The sequence below is a fragment of the Mauremys reevesii genome, linkage group 18 (assembly GCF_016161935.1).
Source record: "Mauremys reevesii isolate NIE-2019 linkage group 18, ASM1616193v1, whole genome shotgun sequence".
Classification (NCBI taxonomy): Eukaryota; Metazoa; Chordata; order Testudines; family Geoemydidae; genus Mauremys; species Mauremys reevesii.
This window is the reverse complement of record NC_052640.1, coordinates 12,822,305-12,848,828: the sequence shown is the minus strand read 5'-3', so window position 1 is coordinate 12,848,828 and position 26,524 is coordinate 12,822,305. Positions and strand designations below refer to the sequence as shown.

The following is a 26,524-nucleotide window of genomic DNA, read 5'->3' as shown; positions in this document are numbered from 1 at the left end:
CTAAAGTCCTTTCCTTGCTAATTATAGATTTGTTTTAAAATGTATGCCTACAAAGACTTCATCTTCCAACTGTCTCAACATACCTTTCACCAATTTACCATCGCTGATAGTTTTACTGACAGGTGAATCCTTTTTAATTCCCGGAGCACCCATCTCAGATGCATCTTCAGAAGTGTGATCATCCAGAAACTGAGTCTCACCCTGTGTGTCAGAAGCAGTATCCGCTGGAGCATCTTCTGATAAAGATACACCCTTTTCAAAGAGAAATTCAAAATGTTAATGACCACAGCTAATTGCTGAAAATAACAATGTCTGAGACACAATCCATTCACAATATACAGCGTAAAGTTGACTACCCAAATGGCTTCGCCCTTTTATACAACATTTTAAAGACAAGTTCTAGAAAATGACAAGAAAAGAGTGGCAAGAGGAACAGAATATACTTCTTTGTTTGTCCTTATGTACAGCTTTCATGACTCCAGCATCTTTCCTCTAGGTACGGACACATGCAACTACTTTTACTATCATTGCTTTATTTATTTCTTTGAAAGATCTATTAAAATTAACTACTTTATCTTAGTCTTCTTCCTCAATCCACTCCCACCCTATTAACTAACCCACACAGGAAAAGCCTAAGAAATCAAGTGCTCCAAAGACCAACAAGCCTGAGCACTGTTTAAAGAGGGAGAGGAGTGCACGTTCTAGCACATCCATCACTGAAAATGCTCTACCACAAGTTGTCTCCACCATCAAACTGGGAAGATACTTAGGTCAAGCACCATAGCTGATCACAAATGTCAGTCTCACCTAAGTAAAGAAACAGTATTAAGGACGCTTGGAATGTAGGAGTTTAAGTCAGAACAAACACCTTAAATGTTCATTTGGTTTCTGGGTGAGTCAATTAACACCACTGCAATGTCACAGTTCACTTCATTAAAGAGTATATGCAAGTTGTTTCTTCTATGTCAGCTCCATGATATATACTGGCCTCCACTGACTGAAACTAAGCTAAGCTAACTTCAATCGTTTCCAAACCTGTGTCTTTCACACTGCAGTGCAATACATGGATTCTTCTTTTCCAATCTCTGAACAAATCAACTATCCCATACATGATAACACTCCACTGTTCTTTAAGTTAGTTATACTAGTCCGAATTAAATGTTAGAGCTCTGCAGAGGATGAAAATTCCATTTCAAGGTTTTTAAATTTGTTGTTCTGCATTATAAACAAAAACAATACCTTTTGAAGCTTTGGTGACATGGAATTCTGTCAAAAAAATTTTAATCATAAAGGAGAGGTTACTCATCTTGTGCAGGAACTGATGTTCTTCAAAGTGTCTCCCCCTGAGGGTACTCCACTTAAGGTGTGCATGAGCCTCCCGTGCCTTCAATCGGAGGTTTTCAATAGAAGTGCTCATTCAGCCTGCACATGAAGGCCATACAGCCTCGTGCCCCATACTGAGAATGTGTAGGGCTGCATGGGCGAACCACCCGTTCGTACCTGCTCTACCACAAAGTCCCACAGAGGAAATGAGGCAGGAGTTAGTGGGTAGTGGAGCACCCGGAGGTGTACACATCACAAATTCCAGTCACTGGACATAGTGAGTAACCTCTCTTTGAGTAGTGTCCCTAAAGGTACTCCACTTCTGGAAACTGCCAAGGAGTATCCCAACAGGAAGGAGGGCGCTTCGGAGCCGAGTCTAATACTGAGGACAGAACTGCATTGCCCACTGCAGCACCTGACCTAGAGGCATGAACCAAAGCATAGGTGTTTGGAAAATGTATGCACTGAAATCCAAGTTGTCATACAGATAAATTGAGACCTCACAGAATGGGCTAGCACTTCAGATGGAGACTGAATGCTGACAGACTCATAACATGGCGATATGCCCTGAAATCCAACCTGAAAGTCTGTGGGTGGAGACTGTGGGAAATTTTCTGAATGCTTTGGTTCTGTCCAAATAGAAGGCTAGTGCCCTTCTGACATCCAAGCTTCCTGCCTAGTCTGATGTGGTTTCAGGAAAAAAAAACAGGAGATGAAAGGTCAAACTCAGAAAGACAAGGTGGGTGAGGGAATTATCTTTTACTGAACCAACTTCTGTTGGTGAAAGAGACAAGCTTTTGAGCTTACTCAGAATTCTTCTTCAGGTCTGGGAAAGGTACTCAGGGTATGTCCACACATAAAATGTTAGAGCAGCATAGTAGCACATCAGTACAGAGAGTACCTACACCAATGGGAGGGATTCTCCCATCAATGTAGATAATTTAGCTCCTCAAGAGGTGGTAGCTAGGCTGATGGAAGAATCACCAGGGGTTAAGTTGGTATAGTTACATCTCACAGGAATTTTTCACCTTCTAAGAGACAAGCCATACCTAAGTAAATTCATAGTGTAGAACAGGCCACGGAGTGCCAAAGTGAAATACAAGGTGGAATTGTTTTCTGTAAGTTGTAAGAGACACAAGTTAACACATACTGCAAGGTGAAGTGGCCTGCTAACACCTCTGCAGTCACAGAAAAAAGGAAGGTCAGTGGGGGTTACAGATTGTGGTAATAAGTCATAAATCCAGTGTCTTTATTAAGTCCACAATTTTTAGTGTCTGCAAAGTTATCAATTTAAGCTCTTAGGCTAGTCTTTTGAAGGTTTCCTTGGAGAATGAGGACCAAGGTCAGATATAGAGCCATGGTTATGAGAAAAGTGTTCACCCATGGGTGATATGGTGTTTTTGTCTATTTTTCTGTGCAAGTTCATTCGAGAGCGTAGTGACTGTATCATTTCACCCACATATACAACTTGCAGTGTACTTCATGCACTACACTAAATGCCCCAATAATAACTATGCCAATGTTCCAATTTGGGGTGCACTGCAGACCACTGAGAGGTTGTATCACCTACTGCCTGGAACCCTGGGTGCTTAAATGCTCTGCTGTTGTGGCTTACAGCTCAGATGCCACCAGCCAGCAGAAAACATGCAGTTCCTTGAGTGTGTGTGTGTTGAGCAGGTCAGATTCAGCAACTCTGACTCCAGCAACCTGCTTGTTACACTATAGTCACACTCTGGGCTCATTTGGGTCTCCACCAGCCTTGTGAGCCAACACACCCATCACCCGAATTTCCCCCAAACCGTCTTCCCTAAAATGTCTAGTCCTTACCTGGACCATTCAGAGAAGTAATGAGGTACACTGCTCCTTTAAAGAGACAAAAGCACAGCAGCTTTCTGCTTTAACTAGAGTTAATAATCACTTCAATTCAAACACAGCACTAGGTTGGTTGAGGCAATTAAGGATAAGGTTCAAGTTCCATACTGGAATAGGCTGTCTAATCTGTGGAAAAAGATTCATCAGTCCTCTAAGGAATCTTGACATTGCGGGGTCAGCAGAGATTGAAAACCTTGCACAGAGTGAAAAGCTGTTATGATCACCAAGCGAACTTCAATGGAACTCACAGTGAGATCTGATGTTTTTAATTCTGCCAGGTAATCCAAGACAGTGGCAAGGGAAAAGTGAACAGCCAAGACTTGATGACGGGTACACCAATGGTGAAATCTCTTCCATTACTGAAGGTATTTCTTGTACTGATCTTTCTGCTATTAAACAATACCTGCTGTATCTCTGTTGAATGGGCAATCCTTGTCACCGAGAACCATCTAAAAGCCACACTTAGAATCACAGAGCATCAAAACTGGGATGAAGGGCCTGAGTGTTCTCCTAAGACAACAGGTGACGACTGTGTGGAAGACTCAGTGGTGGACGAGAAGTGACTCAGACTAGGTAAGGAGACCAAGCCTAGTCAGTGCAATCAAAATGACCTTGTCCTGCTTGATCTCGTTGAGAACTGTCAAGAGCAGGAGTGTTGGTGGATAAGCATAAAGGCGGCCCTTCAGCCATGAAATGAGGATGGCATCTCCTAGTGATTGAGGACAAAGTCCACCTCTCAAGCAGAATTTCTTGCACTCTGCACTGGCTGTGACGGTAAAAAGATCCACTTTTGGAAACCCCCAGGTTAGAAATATTTTGAGGAATTGTGAATCCACCTCCCATTCACAACTCTAGGAGAAGCATCTGCTGAGGTCATCAGTCATGGTGTTCTATATATGTTGAACATAGTCATTTCAGCTTCCTATCTGGTTAGCTATGCATCAATTCCAGGGAGAGAGAGACTGAGCACACCCACTCTGACAATTGAACATACAAAACATACAGGCCACAGTGTCACGATCTTGACAGATTTGGCTCTGATTAGTGGAAGGGAGCATAGAAGGGAGGTGACTTCCTGTCTCAGCAACTGATCGTGAGATGTGTCCCTGAAAAGGGACAGGAAAGAGGGAATATGAGAAAGGAATGGAGGTGAAAGACAGAAAATAACCAGATGTTATGACCTCCAATATCCATACATCAGATGTTCTTCCCCATGAAGATTGAAAACAGGAAAGTGTCCAAAGGGGAGTGGAGGGGGAGGCTGAAGAACAGTATCAAGCAGAAGGTTCAGACTCTCGACCAAACCATCAAATGCCGAACGTTTAGACAACATGGGTGGCTGAGATGAATTGGTGGCAGCAGCAGCTGACTTTTTTGAATACCTTGTCTCTTAGCTGGTGGTTCAGGTGGTCTACGGAAATTAGAAAAGTGAACTAGGTGAGATCTCTGTGCTGTTTGAGACCTGCTACATTCTCTTACCTACAGGCGTAAAAAATCTGAGGGACCTATGCATGGTCCTCAAATCCTTCAAGATGTCAAGTGACCACCTGTACATAGTGACCATCAAAGGGAAGGTCCTCTGCAGTATTCTGTACCTCCCTAGTGAAGATGGACAACTGGAGCCAAGATATTCGTTGCATCATGACCACAGTGGAAATGGTCCAGGCTGCAGTACAGGCTACATCTAAGGAGGCCTGCAATAGTGTTTTTGCTAAGAGTTGCACTTCATGGTCTTCAATTCTTCATGTGGATTTTCTGGTAAAAGTTCAATAAAGCTGTTAAACTCATAGTAATTCAGATAGTCATATTTTGACGTAAGCGCTTGATGATTCACTGATCTGAACTGTAACGTTTCAGAGGAATAACTTTTACGACCAAAGAAGTCAAGCCAGTTTTTGTGATAAGAGATAGACTTAGTATGGTGTTGTCTACCATGTTCATTAAACAGCATCCACTATCTGGGAATTCGATGTTGGATGTGAAAATAAAACTCTGACACCGGAGCTGACACAGTTTTTTTGTCAGCAAGTTTACAAGTAGTAGGTGATGTAGGTGGAGTCTGCTAGATAGTATTGGCAGGCTCTAGCATAGTTTTATTGACACGGGGGGCCATATGTATAGAAGTATGTAAAACACCCAGTTTACGAAAGGAATCCTGGACCTCTACTAAAGGTGTTCCATCAGCTCCTGTAACTTCCTGAAGTCAACTACCAAGGACGGTGGTGGGGGCACTGCAGTCTCAGATGATGACGAGATATTAGTATTAGGAGTCACCTCCTTATGGGTAGGGCCCTACCAAATTCAGGGTCAATTTCAGGGCCAGAGGGTATTAAAATTAGTCAATTTCACATTTTCAGATGTTTACATCTGAAATTTCAGTGTTGTAATCATGGGGGTTCCCCACCCAAAAAAAGGGTCATAAAGCTGTTGTAGGGTCTTGCTTAACTGCCACCATCATTTCTGCGCTGCCTTTAGAGCTGGACTCTGAAGGCAGCAGCTGCGGCACTTCTGCAGCCAGAGGTGGAAGTGGGTATGATCTCCCACATGCTGCAGGGAGTGCCCCCGCCAGGAGCTCCTAGCTGCTAGTCCTGGTTGGGCTAGGAAGGGACAGGACTTCCTCTTCCCATGCATGATCACGCTCAAAGGGAAATCAGACCCACCTCCAGCTACCTCCCCCAGCGCTCAGTGACCGGGACCCAGAGGTAGACGGGACATAAAGTGTGCTCAGAAGCTGGTGTACAAGATAGTTCTTGGATCCAGGGTTAGAAGCTGGTCTTAGGGCTTGATTTGTCATCAAGAGCTCAAATTTTATTTCCTTGTTCTCACAAGATCTACTTTTGAATGAGGAGCAGATCTTATATTTTTCTTCACCACTTCCAGAGGAGCTACCCAGGAACACTAGAGAAATGGAAGAAAAAAAATCCAAATACACATAACCCCAAATGTCTCTCTCTACTTTGTTGACACATGTATTCAGTTTCTCAGAAGGGCAGGCAAGGGCTTTATAACCTGTTTCCTCTGAATACAGATGTTAAAGAATAGCAAATTAATGCGACTTTCGTTAACTGCTGCCTATGCAAGGTAGTCAAAAACATTTCATACTAAGTCTGTTGTTGAAGCAGACTTATTTTGTTCATGTACATTGCCTCTTTCTTAACCCTTTCACTTATTCAGTGTGCTTTACTATATAATAGAAGGATGCAGGACAAATGATATATGAAAATTCACCTAACCTTCCTGAAAAGGAAACAGACATTTTTGAGAGAGCTGAACTTTTCAATACAAAATCAATTATACGTAGAGAAAACAAGTTTTTTCCACTTTTTCTTTGAAAGAATGGATGCATGTTGCATAAGATTTTCCCTCAACTAGAGAAATTGCAGCCAAATATTTTATCTATTTTTTGTAACATTTCATCAAGTACAATTACTACAAAATATACACTCTTCACTAATTTAACAGAACAGAAACTAGATTTGCGTGTCTTAATTGTAAGATATTACCTAAAACCCATTCCCTCACTCCTCTCCAATAAATATGTAAATTAGAACCACTATAAAAGTCAATTTACCAACAATTTTGCTTAGATGATACCCAACATATAACTTATTTGTTATGTATATAATTCTCACTTCATGCTGTTCAATAGACTGAATTTATAATATTAACTCTGGCCAAAATGGCTGTAATATGATGGAGCTGGAAATCTTCCAGCCATTTCAAAAGAGTAGTCATATTAGCTGTAATATATATCAGTAACCCTGCTAGTAAAAAATAGACGTAATGTTTCTTTTGGGTTTTTTGAACTTAAAATAAATCTAAACAACTTAATAACCACAACCAATGCAGTAAAATGTATAAAAAGGTTTAAACAGTGAAAAATATGAGTGAATATAGAGGCATTCTGCTGTTCCTGGTTAATTCTGAATATATCAGATATTAAATTACACATAAAAACCAAAAATTACACATACAAATTGCCTGCAATGCATAAGTAACATGGGATGATTTGCAAGGAATAGTTTTCCATTAATTTCTTTGTTTTGCCAGTAGCGTTACTTCAGCTATTTTTTTTTTAAGGAGGTGCAGTTTCAAAATTAATGCCCAAAGTTCCCCTCCCTCGAATTTGTATTATTCTTGGTCTCAAGCTCCTGGGGGGGGCCTTCAGCAGAATCAATGAAGATCATTTACAATTATCAGAATGAAAGGTCATGCCACTTCTAACATACAATATCCTGTTTAATAATGCTTAATTTGGGTTTTACGGCTCCATGTCTAGTTGGCAGCCGGTTTCAAGTGGAGTGCCCCTAGGGTCGGTCCTGGGGCCGGTTTTGTTCAATATCTTCATTAATGATCTGGAGGATGGCGTGGACTACACTCTCAGCAAGTTTGCAGATGACACTAAACTGGGAGGAGTGGTAGATACGCTGGAGGGTAGGGATAGGATCCAGAGGGACCTAGACAAATTAGAGGATTGGGCCAAAAGAAACTTGATGAGGTTCAACAAGGACAAGTGCAGAGTCCTGCACTTAGGACGGAAGAATCCCATTCACTGTTACAGACTAGGGACCGAATGTCTAGGAAGCAATTCTGCAGAAAGGACCTAGGGGTTACAGTGGACAAGAAGCTGGATATGAGTCGACACTGTGCCCTTGTTGCCAAGAAGGCTAACGGCATTTTGGGCTGTGTAAGTAGGGGCATTGCCAGCAGATTGAGGGACGTGATCATTCTCCTCTATTCGACATTGGTGAGGCCTCATCTGGAGTACTGTGTCCAGTTTTGGGCCCCACACTACAAGGAGGATGTGGAAAAATTGGAAAGAGTCCAGCGGAGGGCAAAAAAATGGTTAGGGGGCTGGAGCACATGACTTCTGAGGAGAGGCTGAGGGAACTGGGATTGTTTAGTCTGCAGAAGAGAAGAATGAGGGGGGATTTGATAGCTGCTTTCAACTACCTGAAAGGGGGTTCCAAAGAGGATGGATCTAGACTGTTCTCAGTGGTACCCGATGACAGAACAAGGAGTAATGGTCTCAAGTTGCAGTGGGGGAGGTCTAGGTTGGATATTAGGAAAAACTTTTTCACTAGGAGGGTGGTGAAGCACTGGAATGGGTTGCCTAGGGAGGTGGTGGAATCTCCTTCCTTAGAGGTTTTTAAGGTCAGGCTTGACAAAGCCCTGGCTGGGATGATTTAGTTGGGAATTGGTCCCGCTTTGAGCAGGGGGTTGGACTAGATGACCTCCTGAGGTCCCTTCCAACCCTGATATTCTATGATTCTTTGACAAAGATCATGGGGGAAGCTAGTCAGTGACTTTAAAACTACTCCAAGTTGCTGCTGCTGCTATAGGGAAAGTTTATTTCCTTAGCAGCAGCAGCACTACATCATTACCACTTCTTGCTCTGAAGCCCCCTGAAGGGAGAAGGAAAGAGGTGAGGTTGTGAAGCGGGTTAAGAAGTGAGCTCCTTGCTTTTAGCAATAATTCAGGGCAGATTGGAAGTATTCACAAAACCATCTCTCAAGAAGACGGCTGCTTTTCATGCACACCTGGATCCTCTTCCATAATAGCAATGGCAGCAGCAGAAGCACCTCTTCTTCCTCCCACCACTGGCTTGAAACCGCCTTTGTTCACTAGTTTTTGCCATAACTCCCACAAAAGTTACTGGGATGCAAAAAAGAGGGAAGGCGGGTAAGAGGAGAGAGACGGGGAACCACTTGAGTGGCTCCTTGCTTGATTCTGGGAGAAGACATCTGCATAGGGTCACAGCACAGAAGCTGGGACTTTGCTTGTTGTCAGGCCTCCCATCTGACAGTCTCCTGTCTGAGTCTCAAAGATCATCCTGCTCTTCTCCTCAATCAGAAAGTGAAGACAGGGTCATTAAGAAACCATTTCAGTGTAAAAAGTAACTTATAAATGGAAATTAAAAACACAGATTGGGGCTTAATTATTTAAGAGCTTTCCACATTAGAGCACAATTGTTTTGGCTGTGTGCAACACTTTAAGCTAACGATGCATGTGAAATAATTAGCAACAGACTTCAATAAGGAGAGAGAAACAGGAAGCCTCTTTCTTACTATGGATACTTTGAGCTGCCATTGGTATTTGTGAACTAAACTGTTAGAGCACAACTCCCTAGATGCTTTGAAATCCTCAACAGGGGTGATACTATTAGAAGTACAAGTGGCTTTATTGTCATAAGATTCAATTATTCTGGTATGGGAAAATGCCAAGGTAAAAATATATATATTAAATGAAGGCTATTTGGTGTGTTCTCCATAAAAAATAGCTCAAAGACTTAAGGGTCTCAGAAGTATATGAACAAAAGCAAAAACTTTTTTATTCCAATAACCTTTCCCTAATAGATTGTTTGGCTGCTTCTCAATATACTTATTGTTTAAAGATTTTAAATGTTAAGGAGGGACCCATTCCATATTTTATATTTCAGCCATCAGAGGTTTTCATCCATCCCTCCCTCTGCAGCCATTCATTGGCCAAGCATGAACTAATCTATAAACAGTTTATAGTGATAAAACATATAAAAAAAATAGCATTAAGGACTTGATCCAGTACCTGCTGAAGTTAATGGTAAAAGTTGATTTAAAGTGATGCAAAAGCAGGCATCAAAGGCTTTATATTTAGTTACATGAATAAAGTATGCAAAGAAAATACCATTAGCCATAATATTAAAAGCACAAATAGCTTTCATCTTTTTGAAAAGTAAGGGAATTATCTGCACAACTACACAGGGGAAAGTTCGTATAGTTACACAAAATCTCAAGGAACTTATTTAATCATGCTCCATTGGCTTCTTAGCTATACTGATCACCAGGTCTGAAAGTTACAATACTTCAACTTTAAATGGCAATCCTTAATATCACTTTTCTTTGATGCATCATTTCCTCACAATTTTTTTTAAATAAATTCTTATTAATCTAGGCAACTAATATAGAATGTAAGCCCATTGCTTTTGCTAGTATATTTCATGAAGAATAGCTGGATATTAAAGAAAAGAAACTTCTGCATAAAAATTATTAGTTTCTATTAAAATCTTGTAGTTTTAATAGGCTATGAATAATTTACAAATAAATTGTTTTCGAAGACACTTCATTCATTACTGAAATCCAGTACAAGTTAAAATGCTACACAAGATAAAATCTTTCCAAGTAGAATAAATGATATAATTCCCTAGAAAATTGCTTCAATTTCACAAATTTTCTGGAGTACAGAAAATATGCCTTATAAATACTAGCATACACTAGCTAATAAATTAAATAGGACTATGTTAGAACTACATTAAGAATTTAATATATATCCATGAAAAGGAGGAAACTGTTAGTAAAGAGACACTGCCCATTACTCACCAGTAGCTGCAGATCTTCAAATTGTGAATGGTTTTATGTACTAATGAACTAATTATATGCCAAAGTTAATTGTTTAAACCAAAACTACTGTGCAACATATTCATTCCTACAAAGTCTACTAATTTAAGAGTAGCCTACACTATGTAATGGAAAATTTGTTAGTAAGAATATTCTTTAGCTGCAATACTGCCACTCTATAACCCAAGCTCACATACCCTTGAATTTGCACTGTAAACTCTCTAAAATAGTTTAAAATAGAAATGCATATATTTAATCCTTACACGTGCTTCACCGAGTTATATACAAAGTTACTGTCGCTTTAAAAGAAGCTTCTGGTTAGAAGATATCTGAAGACAAAGTTCTGTAAGATTCTATAGCAGTCGTAGACGGCTAATGAGAGAGTTAAAAACAGGCATCTGCTGAGAGTCATGAGACCAAACTGCTTGGCCAGATGCTCTAAAGAAAGGGTTTGGGTTTAATTACTGTACAGTAATTCATTTGTATGGATGTCATCACTGCTTCTAAGAAGGGTGCTCCCGCTGCTGCCATTGCTCTACAGACAGCTTACTAGGAGCCTGACAGGCAAAGTTGTTCTTGACTGGGTAGTTTGGTAAGAGCAATTTAAACGTCCTTTTTAGAATCACTTTCAACATGCTGCTTTGTCCTATTATATCCACAGCCTGTGAGAATACTGAACCTGCTCATGTGGCAATTTACTACTTAGCCAAAAAGCTTCATAAATCCACAAAAACTGTAATTTTCTTGCCTTCTTCCACTTTGCTTCTCTATCTTCAATCATGTGTGTTTTGTTTTCCCTAAAAGCAGAAATTCAGTGGGATGCAGAAAGAAGAAGGTCTTCTCAATTAAGAACAATCAGGACAGCTGCCAGATTACACTGACCTTCTCAGTTAAAATTTCTCTGAGAGGTAGTGGATCAGAAAAAACTTAAGAGTTGCCTTAGGGACAGCAGACTGAGGCATGCAGGAAGAGGTAACTGCTACTGCTATGCTCCTAAGCTTCATGGGAGCACAGCACCACTCTGGGTTTTGGATCTCCACATAGCAGCTGCGTAATTTGCTCAAAAGGTTCTCAGGATGTTTCACTTTTCACATTGTCATGAACATTGTTTGCTTATGCTATACTAGACTAAAGCTACAAATCTGATGCATTTATGTTACATGAAATAAAAGGCATCCAAGTCCCTCCCCCAACACAAACACACTCTACAGAAATCAGTTTTACATATTACTCTCTGAATGTAGAATACAAAAGAGAACAAAATGATCTACCTTCCCCACCACCTGTCCCATCATAAACATACCTGAGAGCTGTCACTGCTCTCTTTTTGAAGGAAGAATTGCTTCTTAAATTCATAGTAGGGATTATATTGGTGCCATGGTTGCAGGAACTCAAACCTATTAAGAGAGAAGGACAAGTAAATTGAGAAATATACACATGAACAAAGCAAATGCGAACAATCATTTACCATCTCACTACCTCAGGCACAGGAACACTATTTGGTGTTCTGAAATATAACAGCTTATGCCTAAATTCCCAGGAGATATACGCATTCAGAAACACAACTTCTGGATTCCGAGTTTTAGCATTAACTTTAAGTGGTCCCTTGAATTTTAACATAAAAAATTACCAAATACCTTCCTTAAAACACTTTTCTTCAGAAATGCATGCATTGCCAATAAAATAAACAATCCAGCTGAATATTTTTTTTTAAAAGAATATAAAATGAAAGTTAAGAGAAGACTTTCTCACCTCAGATCATTCTTGGCACGAACACTGGTTTCAAACTTAATTCCATTCCTAGCAACATATTCAGCCAGCTTGTCAATAACAGGTTGGATATCTGGAGGTGGTGGGATAATGGCAACCACTGGAGCAATTGTGCTGCAAACATCACAAGTCCATTATTTATAAATAGGATATATGAACACATTTCAATTTGATTATTCCTTTACCAAAAATTTTATACAGAAGTTCACTCTTTGGGCTGCTATGTACTTCTAGAGATTAAATATTTGCTTTCAAGCAAAAAATTCATTATGATAAACCATAAATTACGATAAACCATACATGCAATCGATCAGCTGGTTCACCTAGTCTCATAAAAATGAGATATTCTGCACCAATGTTATCTGAAGAATCTCTGGAAACAATCACAAATACAGCGATTAATACAATTGTTTCAAAATATTTTACACTGGTTTATACAGTAGTGGTGCACATAATCCAAGCTGCTTTAAAACAAAAACAGTTGTTACAAGTGTCTAACTGATCACAAGCAATCTAACTTGATATGTTTTTAATGTCAAACAGCTAAATTAAACATGCCTCAGATATGGATCAATTTCATGCAGGAAAAGAACACATTTAATATTTTAAATGGATTTTATGTGTGGTAATAATTATGTTTCTAGGAATTTATAATGCATTTGTAGTGTGTTCCTGACCACATCTGATCCAAACTATGAACCATCGCCCCTAGATACTGTCAATAAGAGGCATTCCATTACAATGGTGAAACTAAAATTAAACCTTCATTGCTTAAAAAACAATATTTTTTCAAGCTGAATATAGGAAACATACATATAACATGAAAGTATGGTACCTTGGAGCAGGTGTAGTAGAAGTTAACCCACTATTGGAATCAGTTGTATCTGGGGGAGGTGGAGGTGTAGTACCAGGAGGTGGAGGTACTGATGTTACTCCCGTAGTGCTTGATACAGTCATCCCTGCAGGCAGTGCACTGTAATAGGTAGCAACATCTATTCCTGGGGGTGGAGGTGCCAGGCAATAGGTTCCATCGGGTAGCATATAGTAACTGTAATACATGGCTGCCACTGTTGCTATAAAGAAATCCAAAAAAACCCATTTGTTTAAGATCAACAGTTCCGGAAGTTTGAAGAAAAAGCACATAGTAAAACAGATTTTCTGCACTGCTACGGTAACTAGAATGTCACTGATTCATATTTCAAATCAAGTAATGTTTTATTTGTTTTTCTGGTATAGGAAAAGGAATATGGTTCACATCAACACATTTAGGTTAAATGAGACAGACATATTGAACGTGGTATCAGAGCACATCCAAGGCCAACTGGAAACCAAAAAGGCACGAGCAGTGAAGTGAACCACTAAAGGCACATGAAAAGCAGGCTAACATGCAATTTTTCTTCATGAAAGTTAATACTTTATAAGTTTTAGCTAAATTAAAACCATGTGTGCACTGTAAATATTAGGAAAAATAATTTGTATTTTATACTCAAAATCAGCTTCTTTAATTTGAGGAAAGAAAATTAGAACATTAATCAGAGAGGTACTATTAGAGTAAAATTAATTTTAATACAGAAAAGTTCTAGTAAAGGTTTTCTTAATTCTAAATACTTTTAGAAAAAAAGATTAATTAATATTTCCAGATTATCCAGGACAAGTAAAATGTTAATTTACATAATCTGCCAAAAATTCAAGTTGCCTGGTTAATCAATTTCCCTCCTTTTAATATTAAAGATATAGTTGCATTACAACTTTTGGACTTAAAGTTACAATTTAATCTGTATCCAGTCATGTAGAATAAGAAACAATTTGCCCAATTAATTAGCTTAAAAACTATATATGCATGCACAAAACCTGAAACATTAAAGTTTGCAAGGGTTTTTGGTTGTAGCTGGAATATGCCTTACAGAGGAATGTCTATTTAGAATACTTCAGCATTAGCTTATAGCCTCACTGTCATGGGCTGCAAAAGCCTGCATAATTCATATGCGCTAGTGGCACAACAAAATTATAATTTCATCCTCAAGAGACAAAAAATACAAAATTCACAGCTGTTAATGTGTTATTCTATTAATTATAGATGTATGAATCCCTCATTTATGAAACACCAGCTGAATGTGCCACTGGTGTGCCACTGCTGTTCATAACTAAACACCAGCTGAATGTGCCACTGGTGTTTAGTTATGAACAGCATAATTTTCAGTTGTGAAAATAAGTTGGTTAGTCTCATCCCATTGCCAGTGGATTTTTCTCTACAGTAGAGAGGACAAACTCCAAAGTTCAGAGATGTTCAGACCCAGAGAGAGCGTTTACGCTTATCTCAAGTCTCTATTCAAAGCAAAATGTATGATGGCTTGGGTGAAGGGCTGGTCTAGAAAGGCTCAGGACTAGAAAAATAGTGATACTGTACACTAAGCTTGAGATGCTTCAATAGACCTGTGAAGGAAGTTTGAATGACACATACTTGTAAAGCCAGGTCTTTAAAACCTTCATTTTCATGAGTCCTGTATTTCACCCATATTTAAAATCTAACAGTGGAATTACCACAGCTGTCCCTTGCATTCTGTCTTGCACCAAGGAATAAACAAACGGGTATTGCGAAAGAAATGGCATCCAGTGGAAGCCAAATAGTCTCAAAAGAGAATTGGGGGGTAAACATGGCAACTCAAGATGCAATCTCCATAATGAAGCAGCATAGGAATGGTAATAGCTGCGCTAGACTTGTATCTCAGATCAAAGAGGTTATCTTTGAAGTACAGAAAAGAGAACCAGGGCTTCAACTTGAGAGAGATGCCTACAGGTAAATGCACATGGTATAAGCATGAGGAATCTTCAATTCAGCAGGCCTGCCCCCAATTCCCATCTTTGACGACAATGAAACCCCCACACAGTTGATTTCACTTCAATGCAGAGAGTGTATCAGGCTCCTCATACACTGCCCCATGCCTGTACAGGAGAACTGCCCTGGTTCTTCTATAAGGTGGTATTCCACAAATGCAGGGAAAAATGAACTACCTCCATCTAGCTCAATAGGGTTTTAATTCAAGAGGTTCCTGTCATTCTGTGAGGTTATTTTACCACGGAAAATTGCAATGTCTAGTTTTTGGAATTCCACAATCCTTCCCCTCTCGTTTACCCCAAACTTCACTCATAATACGCGCAAAGTACTGTAGTAAGAACGATACACCTTTTAGCTAGTGATTTATCAATGGCTAGTTATATTGCTTAACAGATTTAGAAACCAAGGAAATTCAGTGTAATGATTTCACATTCCCAAAATTCAAAATTTTAGTTTAATCTTTATCTGACTTTAAACATGCATTCTATCAATTACTATGCAGCGATATTTGTAAAATGTAAACAATGGAACAGAAAAAAAATCCATGCAATAATTTCAGATGTGACTTAGTAAAAACTTTGCAAAATACAAACAGGATTATGTGTAAATTTTTAGAACTTGATACAGATTTGAAAATTATGACCAACATTTAACATCCAATACGCTGTATATGGAAAGATTGGTGCATTTCTTGATTGTCTAATTATCTGACTTCTCCCATCCCTGCTTAATAGAATGCCTGATTTAGCAGAGAGCCTATCACATCTCCAGATATTCCCTTACAGTAAAAAACAGCAAGAGAAAAATGATTCACATTCAGCATCTTAAATGCACTGAATTTATTGGTACTAAATCACCACCGAGGAACTTCACTTCTATAGATGAGCAAAAGGTTGACTACCTGGCCATCGTGTTTAGAAGATTTTGAGACAACAATCTACAGAAAAATTTATAGCTGTTACTGCTTTGCTTCTGAGGGATGCGATCCTAAAATTTATCATCAAATTCTTGAATGTGTCTTGAAGAAAAACAAATTGTACTGCACTGCAATTTACTAAGCTAAATTACTGATAGACAAAATAGAAACCCATTCTGTACAGATAGAGCCAAACAGATTCAATGCTTATACACGGAAGGACATAATTGTAACAAAATTCCCCAATTAGTCCTATCACCACCTTTTTAACATATAACTTTTAAGCACAAGCACATATAATATATTCTCCACACCATAATAAAGATATCATTTAGATGGGAAAAAATTATAAAAACAAAAATGTTCCTTTTTTTCCCCCTACATTTACGGAAAAGCCACTGCTATGTTCTGATTTTGTTAAGTAGCAATTATGACAGCTGGATCCTGAAAGTACCAAAAACCAATCATAGAAAAAAAAATTATTTTCTAACAATTAGCAAATCTAGAATACCCCTGCAGTCTGTTACTTGCCTACTTCCTTATTTAATCTTGAGAGGGGCTCATTTAAGGTCTCTAGACCATCTCGTTTCATCATGTACACTGTACTTTATTTTGCAATTTTCAGATCCACCAAAAGCAAACTTCCAGCCTGTACAAAATCCAACTGATTAATGAGCAAAAGAGCCGCTTTACTGTGAAACAGATCTTCCAACGCTCCTCCCCTAAAAAGATGCATTTGACAGAACTATTTGCGTGAATAACTCATCTCAACCGCCCAGCCATTTAAAATATGCCTGCTTAGAGAGCTGAAGAAAATGAACTATAGAAAATGACAAATTTAAGCATAACTGGCATTTTGAGTGCCTCAGTTTCCATTTGCTTAAACCCAAAACAGCTGAAAGGGACCATATATTTAAGGAATGCTAAGCACTTGCCTTCTGAAAATTAGGACCCTTTAAGATGTCTCAAAGTTAAATCTCCCCAAATCACTACCCACTCTTTTGAGAATGTAGGCCACAAGGAATCAGCTCAAGGCAATGAATTTACCAGACACCTAGCTGGGCTTGTGTTAAAGACTTGAGCCTGAATGCTGCCATCAAAATGAACTTCCAGATTTGGATTCAACTGTTTTGGATGCTGATTCAGTTCTCTCTAGAAACATCAACCACTAGTCACAGATATGACCCATCCTAAATTACCATGACGTTACTGTGTAGATAGCATGAAACAATCATGTCATCCATGATATATTCAGATTTATTTAATGGATTGCAGAAGACGTCCATAGATTATCTTGAATTATCACAAACAACCACAGTCAAAGAATACTCAAATTGGACACCATCTGACTTTCTAATGTAAAAAAAAAAAAACCTCAATATTCCTCCCACCCCCTATCCCCCAATAAGAAAAATTTGCAATGGCTTTTTTATGCATCATAAAGTAGAAAGACAGATGTTCAATTTCTTACCACTGAGTTGTGGAAGCAGACAAATTTCCTTCAAATTTCTAGCCTTTCACAGAATCATAGAAGATTAGGGTTGGAAGAGACATCATGAGCTCATCTAGTCCAATCCCCTGCTCAAAGCAGGACCAACACCAACTAAATCACCCCAGCCAGGGCTTTGTCAAGCCGAGCCTTAAAAACCTCTAAGGATGAATATTCCACCACCTCCCTAGGTAACCCATTTACCCTTTACTTTGCCCTACCTAAATATTTTATACCTATCTACTTACTACAAAGCAAACATTTTAAATGAAGATTAGCACAACTCTACAATGGATCCTCTACACATAAAGGGGCACATCTCCCTTTCACTTCAAGGAAACCTGTATCCTCTTATGCAGGAGCTTAATTTGGTCCAATGACTGTGTCAATGGCCTGGTCTACACTACGTGTTTAAACCGGTTTTAGGAGAGTTAAACCGATTTAACGCTACACCCGTCCACACTAAGAGGCCCTTTATATCGATATAAAGGGCTCTTTAAACCGGTTTCTGTACTCCTCCCTAACGAGAGTAGCAGCGCTAATATCGGTATTACCATATCGGTTTAGGGTTAGTGTGGCCGCAAATCGACGGTATTGGCCTCCGGGCAGTATCCCACAGTGCACCACTGACCGCTCTGGACAGCAATCTGAACTCGGATGCAGTGGCCAAGGTAGACAGGAAAAGCCCCGCGAACTTTTGAATATGATTTCCTGTTTGCCCAGCGTGGAGCTCTGATCAGCCCGGGTGGCGATGCAGTCCGAAATCAAAATCCAAAAAGAGCTCCAGCATGGACTGTACGGATGTGATCGCTGTATGGGCAGGCAAATCTGTTCTATCAGAGCTCCGTTACAGAAGACGAAATTCCAAAGCATTTTTAAAAAATCTCCAGACAGACGCCATAGCAGGGACTCAGCGCACTGCTGCGTGACAAGCGTAATGGAAAGCCAAAGAATCAAATGGACGCTCATGGAGGGAGGGGGACTGAGGACTCAAGCTATCCCACAGTTCCTGTAGTCTCCGAAAAGCATTTGCATTCTTGGCTGAGCTCCAAATGCCTGTAGGGTCAAACACATTGTCCGCGGTGGTTCAGGGCATAGCTCATCAATTTACAGCCCCCACCCACCCCCAGAAGTAAAAGGGAAAAAAATTGTCTCTTGACTCTTCTAAATGTCACCCTATGTCTACTGAATGCTGCTGGTACACGCGATGCTGCGGCACTCAATTGCAGTATCCTCTTTCCCCCTCGCTGGTGGTAGATGATGCAATATGACTGGTAACCATCCTCCTCATCAGCCTTGTGGCAGATGATGCTGCACAATAGGACTAGTACCTGTCCTCATCATCAGCCCGTGAGTGCTCCTGGCTGGCCTCAGGTGAGGTTGGCCAGGGGCGCCTGGGTAAAAAACTCCTGGTCATTCCTAGCAGATGGTACAGAATGGCTGGTAACCATCTTCATCGTAGCAATAGGGGGCTGAGCTCCATCAGCCCCTGCCCTTCATGTGTAAAGAAAAGATTCTGTACTGCCTGGACTATCATAGCAGCTGGAGGCTGCCTTCCCCTCATTTTATCTCACTAACAAGTCACTGTTTCTTATTCCTGCATTCTTTCTTACTTCATCACACAAATGGGGGGACACTGCAACAGTAGCCCAGGAAGGCTGGGGGAGGAGGGAATCAACAGGTGGGGTTGTTGCAAATGAATACTGCTGTGTAGCGCTGCTGAATCGCCTCTGTCAGCGGCATCTATTACACATACGGTGACAGTGACAAGAGGCAAAACAGGCTCCATGGTTGCCATGCTATGGCGTCTGCCAGGGCAATCCAGGGAAAAAGGGCGCGAAATGATTGTCTGCCGTTGCTTTCCCGGAGGAAGGAATGAGTAACAACATTTACCCAGAACCACCCGCGACAATGATTTTTGCCCCATCAGGCACTGGGATCTCAACCCAGAATTCCAAGGGGCAGGGGAGACTGCGGGAACTATGGGATAGCTACGGAATAGCTACCCACAGTGCAACGCTCCAGAAATCGATGCTAGCCTCGGACCGTGGACGCACACCACTGAATTAATGTGCTTTGTGGCCGCGTGCACTCGATTTTATACAATCTGTTTTACTAAACCGGTTTATGTAAAATCGGAATAATCCCATAGTATAGACGTACCCAATGAATACTGTGCAAGAACTGTGGATGATTTTAATATAGGTATTGTGGAAATCTGAATTTTTCCAACTACTAAATGCGGCAAGGTCTTAGAAAGTAACTAATTAGTAGCTAATGCCCAAAAAAAGAAATATAAAGTTATTAACAGCCTACAGATTTGCAGTTTAAATGCAGCTTGCATAGGACTGGCTCAGCTTGCTAAGACATTTATCCAAAAGGTTCTTTACTAAGTGATGGCATCAACAAGCTGAAGGGTTGTCAGCTTCCAAAAGCAGACAAAATCTAGACAAAATACAACTCACAAACTTTAAGCAATAAGATAGAAGTACACTGTCTGCCCCAGGTGGTTAAAAAATGCTTGCAACATTTTAAAGCAAAACACTTAAGTCCGTTAAGGATTGATGTTTAAATTAATGCTTTGCATGAGCGCAGGGCTGCTGAATGTTGTCAACGGCAAGATCAGGGTCTGAAAGAATAACCACTAAGAGTGCACTATAAACCCCTTGAAAAAAATGCATCACACAGCATTAGTTATAAAATCTTAATCAAGAAAACAATAGTCATGCCTTAACAGGCTTTAACATCAGTATGACGTTACAGTAACCCGAGTTAACAGAGCAATCACCAGAATGCATTACTAGGATACTGCCAAAAACAGTTTTTCTTAACTATCATTAACCACTAACACACCTAACTGAGCAACACCATGCCATGAAGAGATACCCAAGAGATCATTTTATCGTCAGAAATATGAAGATGAAGAGCCCTTTGTAATTTAGTTCTAGTTAGTGCAATAATTTATGCTATGCCTATTCCTATATGTAATCCAGTTTTCAGATTAAAACTATCCCCTTCAACAGTATCTTGCAACACCAAGTTCCACAATTTTATATTGCATCAAACTATTATTCTATTTACACATTTTAATTTTGATGCTTTAGTTTCACCATATCCTTTCTTAGTCTTCTATTTATCACAGAAATGAATAACGCTTTCTCTTTAGTTCTATAGTTTATACCACCATTCTATTTTATCTCCTACTGCTCTGCATTCTAACTTGACTTCACTTTTAAAGTCTCTCCTAGGAGAGAATCATAGAATATCAGAGTTGGAAGGGACCTCAGGAGGTCATCTAGTCCAACCCCCTGCTCAAAGCAGGACCAATCCCCAGACAGATTTTTGCCCCAATCCCTAAATGGCCCCCTCAAGGATTGAACTCACAACCCTGGGTTTAGCAGGCCAATGCTCAAACCACTGAGCTATTTCCATGCTATCTATTTTGAGACAAAGAGAAAAGGCCATTTTGTAAGAAAAAGGTAATATGAAGTGCAATCATCCAAAATTACTATTAAGACCTTGCTATTTTCTTTTCTAATTGGTGGTTTTATTTCTCTCAAGTTGGATGGGGATTTATAAATACAAATAATTTTAATTTAAATTATTTTATGCCCTTTTTGAACAATTTACCAGATAATTTTTACTACCAAGAAAGACCAAGTTACATGATGATCACTAAAACACTTCAGAAATTATTTAAACCTGCTGTATTTCGTTTGATAAAAGCTTGAAGTCATTTAGGCAGCAACTCTGTGCATTTGGTCTATTGAAAAGTAGACTGATCATAGGAAGATGGAGTCAATGCTCATATACGACCCATGGTTAGAGCTGCTTTCTTTAAATCTATACAATAAATCAAAGAGGGAAACCAAGCATAATGAGCTGAGTATTTAATGAGGCTTGCTGGCATTAAAGAGCTGCCAGAGTGCATTTATAATAAGTATTTCTTGTCGAGCTACACTAAAAGTGAAAGCAAATTAACTAATTCTTCTCCAAAGCCATATTTTTGGAAGTTGGGGTGGGGAGAATCAAAAAAACCAAACAAACCCTAAACCCATAACCAAAATAAACCCAAAACACAAAGAACCTCATGCAGTGTTTCACACACTGATTCCTTTAGCAAAATCAATACTCAATCCTCTTCAAAACCATAGCACAAACAACATGGTACACAATAACAAACAGCATTTATGTGTAAGATAGTTATACATGCTGCATGCTCAAAGGTAGACTATTTTGTAGTTTTACTCTAATACATTGAGCAACCTTTCAAAAAAGTCTCCCACCTTGCAAACTTGGCAGATCCTAAATCACCACAGGCTTATATATAAATCATAGTAGTTGACGGTAGTTAACAAGCTGTGCCACATTCACAAACATCTGCACTATTCTGATAAAAAGTGAGTTCCATAAGGAAGGCCGTGAATGATATTATTTGTCCTTTCCAAACTAGAATGTTTCTACAGGGAGACAAGCAAGGGTTGGTTGTTTTTACGGAGGCAAATGAGCAGAAAACTGGAGAGGTAAAACTTGACAGTGCCAATTCTCTGGTTCTCAGCTGATGAATCTTGTCCCACTTATGGACAAAAGGTGATCAAGAGAGACAGGTAATACAGAAAACACTTCACAGGTTCTAATTCCCTGTTCATAGATACGTTAAAAATAAATAACTTTCTTTCTCAAAGTTTTCCATTTCCCAGGCTCAAAAGAGATCTTATTCCATATTTATAAAGCCTCTCTTATTCAGGCACAGATTTCAAAAAAATTGTACTGCTTATACTTTCCAGGATAATCACTTGAAATTTATGCTAGGAGGCACTGAACAAGTTGGGTCATGTGGACAATCAGTCACTGCATTTCGGGATGTTCTGAGCAAACTGATCAGTTTAGCCAATCAAAAAATAGCAGTTGCAGATGCATTTGTGACAAGACTAGCAGGAGGATGAGAAAATTGTACAACTATCAGGTATTCTCTGAGACTGTCCACCAGATCATCATGAAGCACAGCCAGCAGGGAATGGGTATCTTGTTAATGGGACAAGTACATTGTTTTCAACATCTACTGTGGTTCTCATTTTGAGTCTGGAAAAAATAGTAACATGCACAGACGGTTATGAACTCCAAGAGTTTTGTGTAACGTCAAATTTAGTACCATGACTGATCTTACAATGGTAACTGTCCTCTGAATCTCCTTGAAATCTGTCCTCTGGTAAGAGCGACCGACAAGGAAATGGAACTGGCACATATCAGCAACTGAGACAGCATGAAGACTGACCATTTCTGATTCAATCATTAGCAATTAACAGAGCATTCAGTCTCTCTCTATTAATAGGTTCATCTGTCTCTAAAATAAGTAGGCCTCAACCCAGTGGAGTACTTGTGGAGTAGCACCAGAACTTTGAACTGAATCTGGAATTGGACACTGAGCTTGAGAAGCTCACAAGAGGCCTGGTGTGAGATGTTCATGTTGGTCTTTCTTGTCCAGAAAGCAATTTGGTGGATGCTAAATAAGCTGTAGTTTCAAATGCATTAGTCAATCCTACACAGAATGAAGTGGACCGGAGTGACCTCGATTAGGGAGTGATGAAACCATGGAATGGAAGTGTCCAGAGGTGGGAAGAGGCATTTCTTTCTATTGTTACTATGTGAGCACCCAAGAGTGGGAAGTTTAAAACACTGATGGCATAACTTATATATATGTGTAATATTGCTAGTGTACTTCATACTGAAAGCATTAAAGAGAGTTTTGTTTCATTCCTACTAGACACCCATCTGCATATACTATGGACCTAGTATAAATCCAAGTAATTTCCGTTCATTATTAAGCAATCCCAAGATAAATTACTATCAACTATACGGCAGTGCAAGAAAGCATGGGGCTTGATCTTGAAATCCCATATGCCCACACTCCCTAGGAAATCAGGTACAGGTACTGGATTTGTGACTGCTGGAATTATATGGTATAAAAGAAATTCCATTTTCTCTCAAAATAAAAACAAACAGAACCTCTTTAAGGCTTAATTAAGACACCAGAAAAATAATGTTCTTGGTGTAAAACTTACACTGGAAAGTTACCAGCCCTTAAATAATCTATCTATCTTTCCAGTTACACCAAGTAACTGGAAAGCTAGATCAATACTATCACCTCTCATTACTTTCATCTATAAAGAGGACAATTCTCACATTTACTATAATCTTTGTGTCACAATGTACTTACAATCTGCAGGATAGTCCACCTGTGATGTCTGTATGGCTGTACCATCTGCTGATTGTGGAGTAGATGAGTTATTGTCAGACTGAGCTTTGCGGACAAGTGCTGCAAGTGGATGATCAGGATCCACCACTTTTAAAGGCTGCAGAAATTGTAATGACATCAATGTAACACTTGATCAACAATTTTAACTACAAGCATTTAGAACTTCTGAACAGCAATATAACACCCCCTTCCCCCAATGACTTCAGAATGCCTCACTGTTATGCTTTAGAGAAACAATGACACTGTTCGGAACACAAGTCTCTCTTACACATTAAAGGTCTATCCTTTATACCTTTTATGTCACCCTGGCTAGAAACCTGCTGAAAAGTCTTCGATTTATCACAAAAGCATACCTGAAGTGAGCAATAAGAATGATAAAACAGCATACAGTAACTCCTTGCTTAATGTTGTAGTTATGTTCCTGAAAAATGTGACTTTAAGTGAAACAATGTCTAGTGAAGCCAATTTCCCCATATGAATTAATGTTAATGGGGGGGGGAAGAGTTGGGGAGGGGAAAGGAAGGTTAGGTTCCAGGGAAATTTTTTTCTCTGGACAAAAAACTATATATTATATATACACACAGTATATGTTTTAAACAAACAATTTAATACTGTTCACAGCTATGACGAGTGTGAAGTTTGCTTGAGGTGGTGAAACTAGCTGCAACAGGCTGCTCTTCCTGCAAGCAGTGGACAAAGCAGGCAGCTGCCAAACGACATTAGAAGGGAGCATTGCACAACTTTAAATGAGCATGTTCCCTAATTGATTAGCAACGTAACAACGAAACAACGTTAACTGGGACGACTTTAAGTGAGGAGTTACTGTATTTGTACATTTTTAAATAAACCTGTAAGATGAGGAATTCCGTAGCTGCCTTACAAGTAACATGCTATCAAAGCTAGCATTAAATATCAATGGTGGGTCTTGTGAAAATATGAGGTATTTCTATAGAATATTAGGATTGGAAGAGAGCTCAGGAGGTCATCTAGTCCAATCCCCTGCTCAAAGCAGGACCAACACCAACTAAATCATTCCAGCCAGGGTTTTTTATTATTGGCCAGTTAGCATTTTTACCATTCCCCTTTATACATCCTCAAAAATATAAGTGAAAGATTAGTCTCCATTACATTCTTATAGCTGTTTATGCCATTACCATTAGCAAGGTATCTTGAATAAATACAGGAAACAAAAATGCTTAACAGTCTTGTAAAAATAAATGGATAACATTTAATTGTCAAAATGTCATTCAATTAAACCATCATTAGATACTAGGAGTCTATTAAAGTATAAAAAGAAAACATTAAGTTGAGACACTGTATGAAGGGACAAGATCTCTTAAAGAACTGTTTATTGCTGATATATAGTCAATATGGAAACAATCCTTTATTGTTATACAACAGAAAAAGGTATATTCAAAGCCAGAACACCTCAAAGATAAAAGTAGACTGCTAAAATTAATACGATTTACATGTCAGGGTTCACGTAGGATTTTTTTATTCAAGTGATCAGGAAATAAATGTTAAACTATTTTCCTAATAGGGCAAACCTAACTTGAAAATAAAAAGCAATTTTTTCCCCAATAATTTTCTAAATCAACGTTGATACTGCAGCAGATCTGTGATTGAGAAGATTCTCCTTCACAACCCAGCTTCTTGCACTGCTGGACCTTGTGCTTAGGACATAAGATTTTTGTCATTAAAAGTATGTCACAATTTCAGCACAACTACTTCACTATAAAATAAAATAGAGGAGAAGGTTGGTTGTCAAGGAATAGAACTAACTATTCAAACTACTAATCTTGGCAATTAGCAAGGGTGTCCAGGAAATTAAGAAAGCATGAGGCAGGAAAACTGAAGCACAAAAGTTATATATTCCAAAGATTTTTACCAATATGTAGGCTCTATTTTTTCTGGCTGTGTCAACAAAGCAAGGGAAGTATGGCATTACAAAGACTGTACCGGATACAAATCAGAAATTGCAACTTGAAGCATTACAACCTAGAACCATAGTTTTAACATGGTCAAATATCTTTTATTAGTAGTAGTAATTTGTATTACAGTAGCACCTTGGAACCCAAGTCATGGAGCAGGACCCCATTGTGATTGATACTCTACAAAGAGAACAAAAAGACAGCCCATTCTCCAGACGGCTTACCTTCATAAGCTCTTCAAGTCTATTGCACTTTTTTGAGGCAAAGAGACTCGGATGCAGGTAGTTGCCATCTTCATCATCATCCTCCTCCTCTTCATCAGAGTTAACTTTTGAATCTACATAAAAGCCAATGTTTAGAGGGGGGATTTTAGTTTGATTTCTCTCTCTCTTGCCATTTTAAGAGGTGTCAAGTACGGAGAAAGGGAGCAGGAATAGAGTTAATTTTGAACACTGTTAGAAACTATGGCTTTAAGAAACTCAATCATTCAAGGAATAACCTATAGAAATTCTAACGTGTGAATGAACTTTGAGTTCTTTAAATCTGGTATTTTGTATCTCCTTTTATTTTCAGTAACAGCTACAGAACAAAAATGAAAAGCCTAATGAATCTTGACAAACTAAACTATTACACAATACAATTAAAATGTTCTCGTGACCATTTAAAAGTTGGCATTATTTACATAATGCCAGACAGATGCATACATATTTGAACAAGCATAATTTATAGCAGATCAAGTTCAAATGAAATTTATGTGC

General features: G+C 39.1%; 1 protein-coding gene across 7 annotated transcripts in view; it reads right to left on the bottom strand.

The window, feature by feature from the left end:
* LOC120386366 (splicing factor SWAP) overlaps nt 1-26,524 on the bottom strand; it is a 99,533-nt gene that overhangs the window by 53,181 nt on the left and 19,828 nt on the right. For all 7 annotated transcript variants that reach the window (XM_039505620.1, XM_039505617.1, XM_039505618.1 and 4 more), the window contains exons 6-11: nt 25,991-26,103; nt 23,797-23,932; nt 13,174-13,411; nt 12,321-12,452; nt 11,872-11,965; nt 84-252 (exon numbers count right to left, since the gene is read on the bottom strand). In XM_039505620.1, coding sequence (XP_039361554.1) covers nt 84-252; nt 11,872-11,965; nt 12,321-12,452; nt 13,174-13,411; nt 23,797-23,932; nt 25,991-26,103 — 882 coding nt within the window. The remainder of the gene's footprint in view (nt 1-83; nt 253-11,871; nt 11,966-12,320; nt 12,453-13,173; nt 13,412-23,796; nt 23,933-25,990; nt 26,104-26,524) is intronic.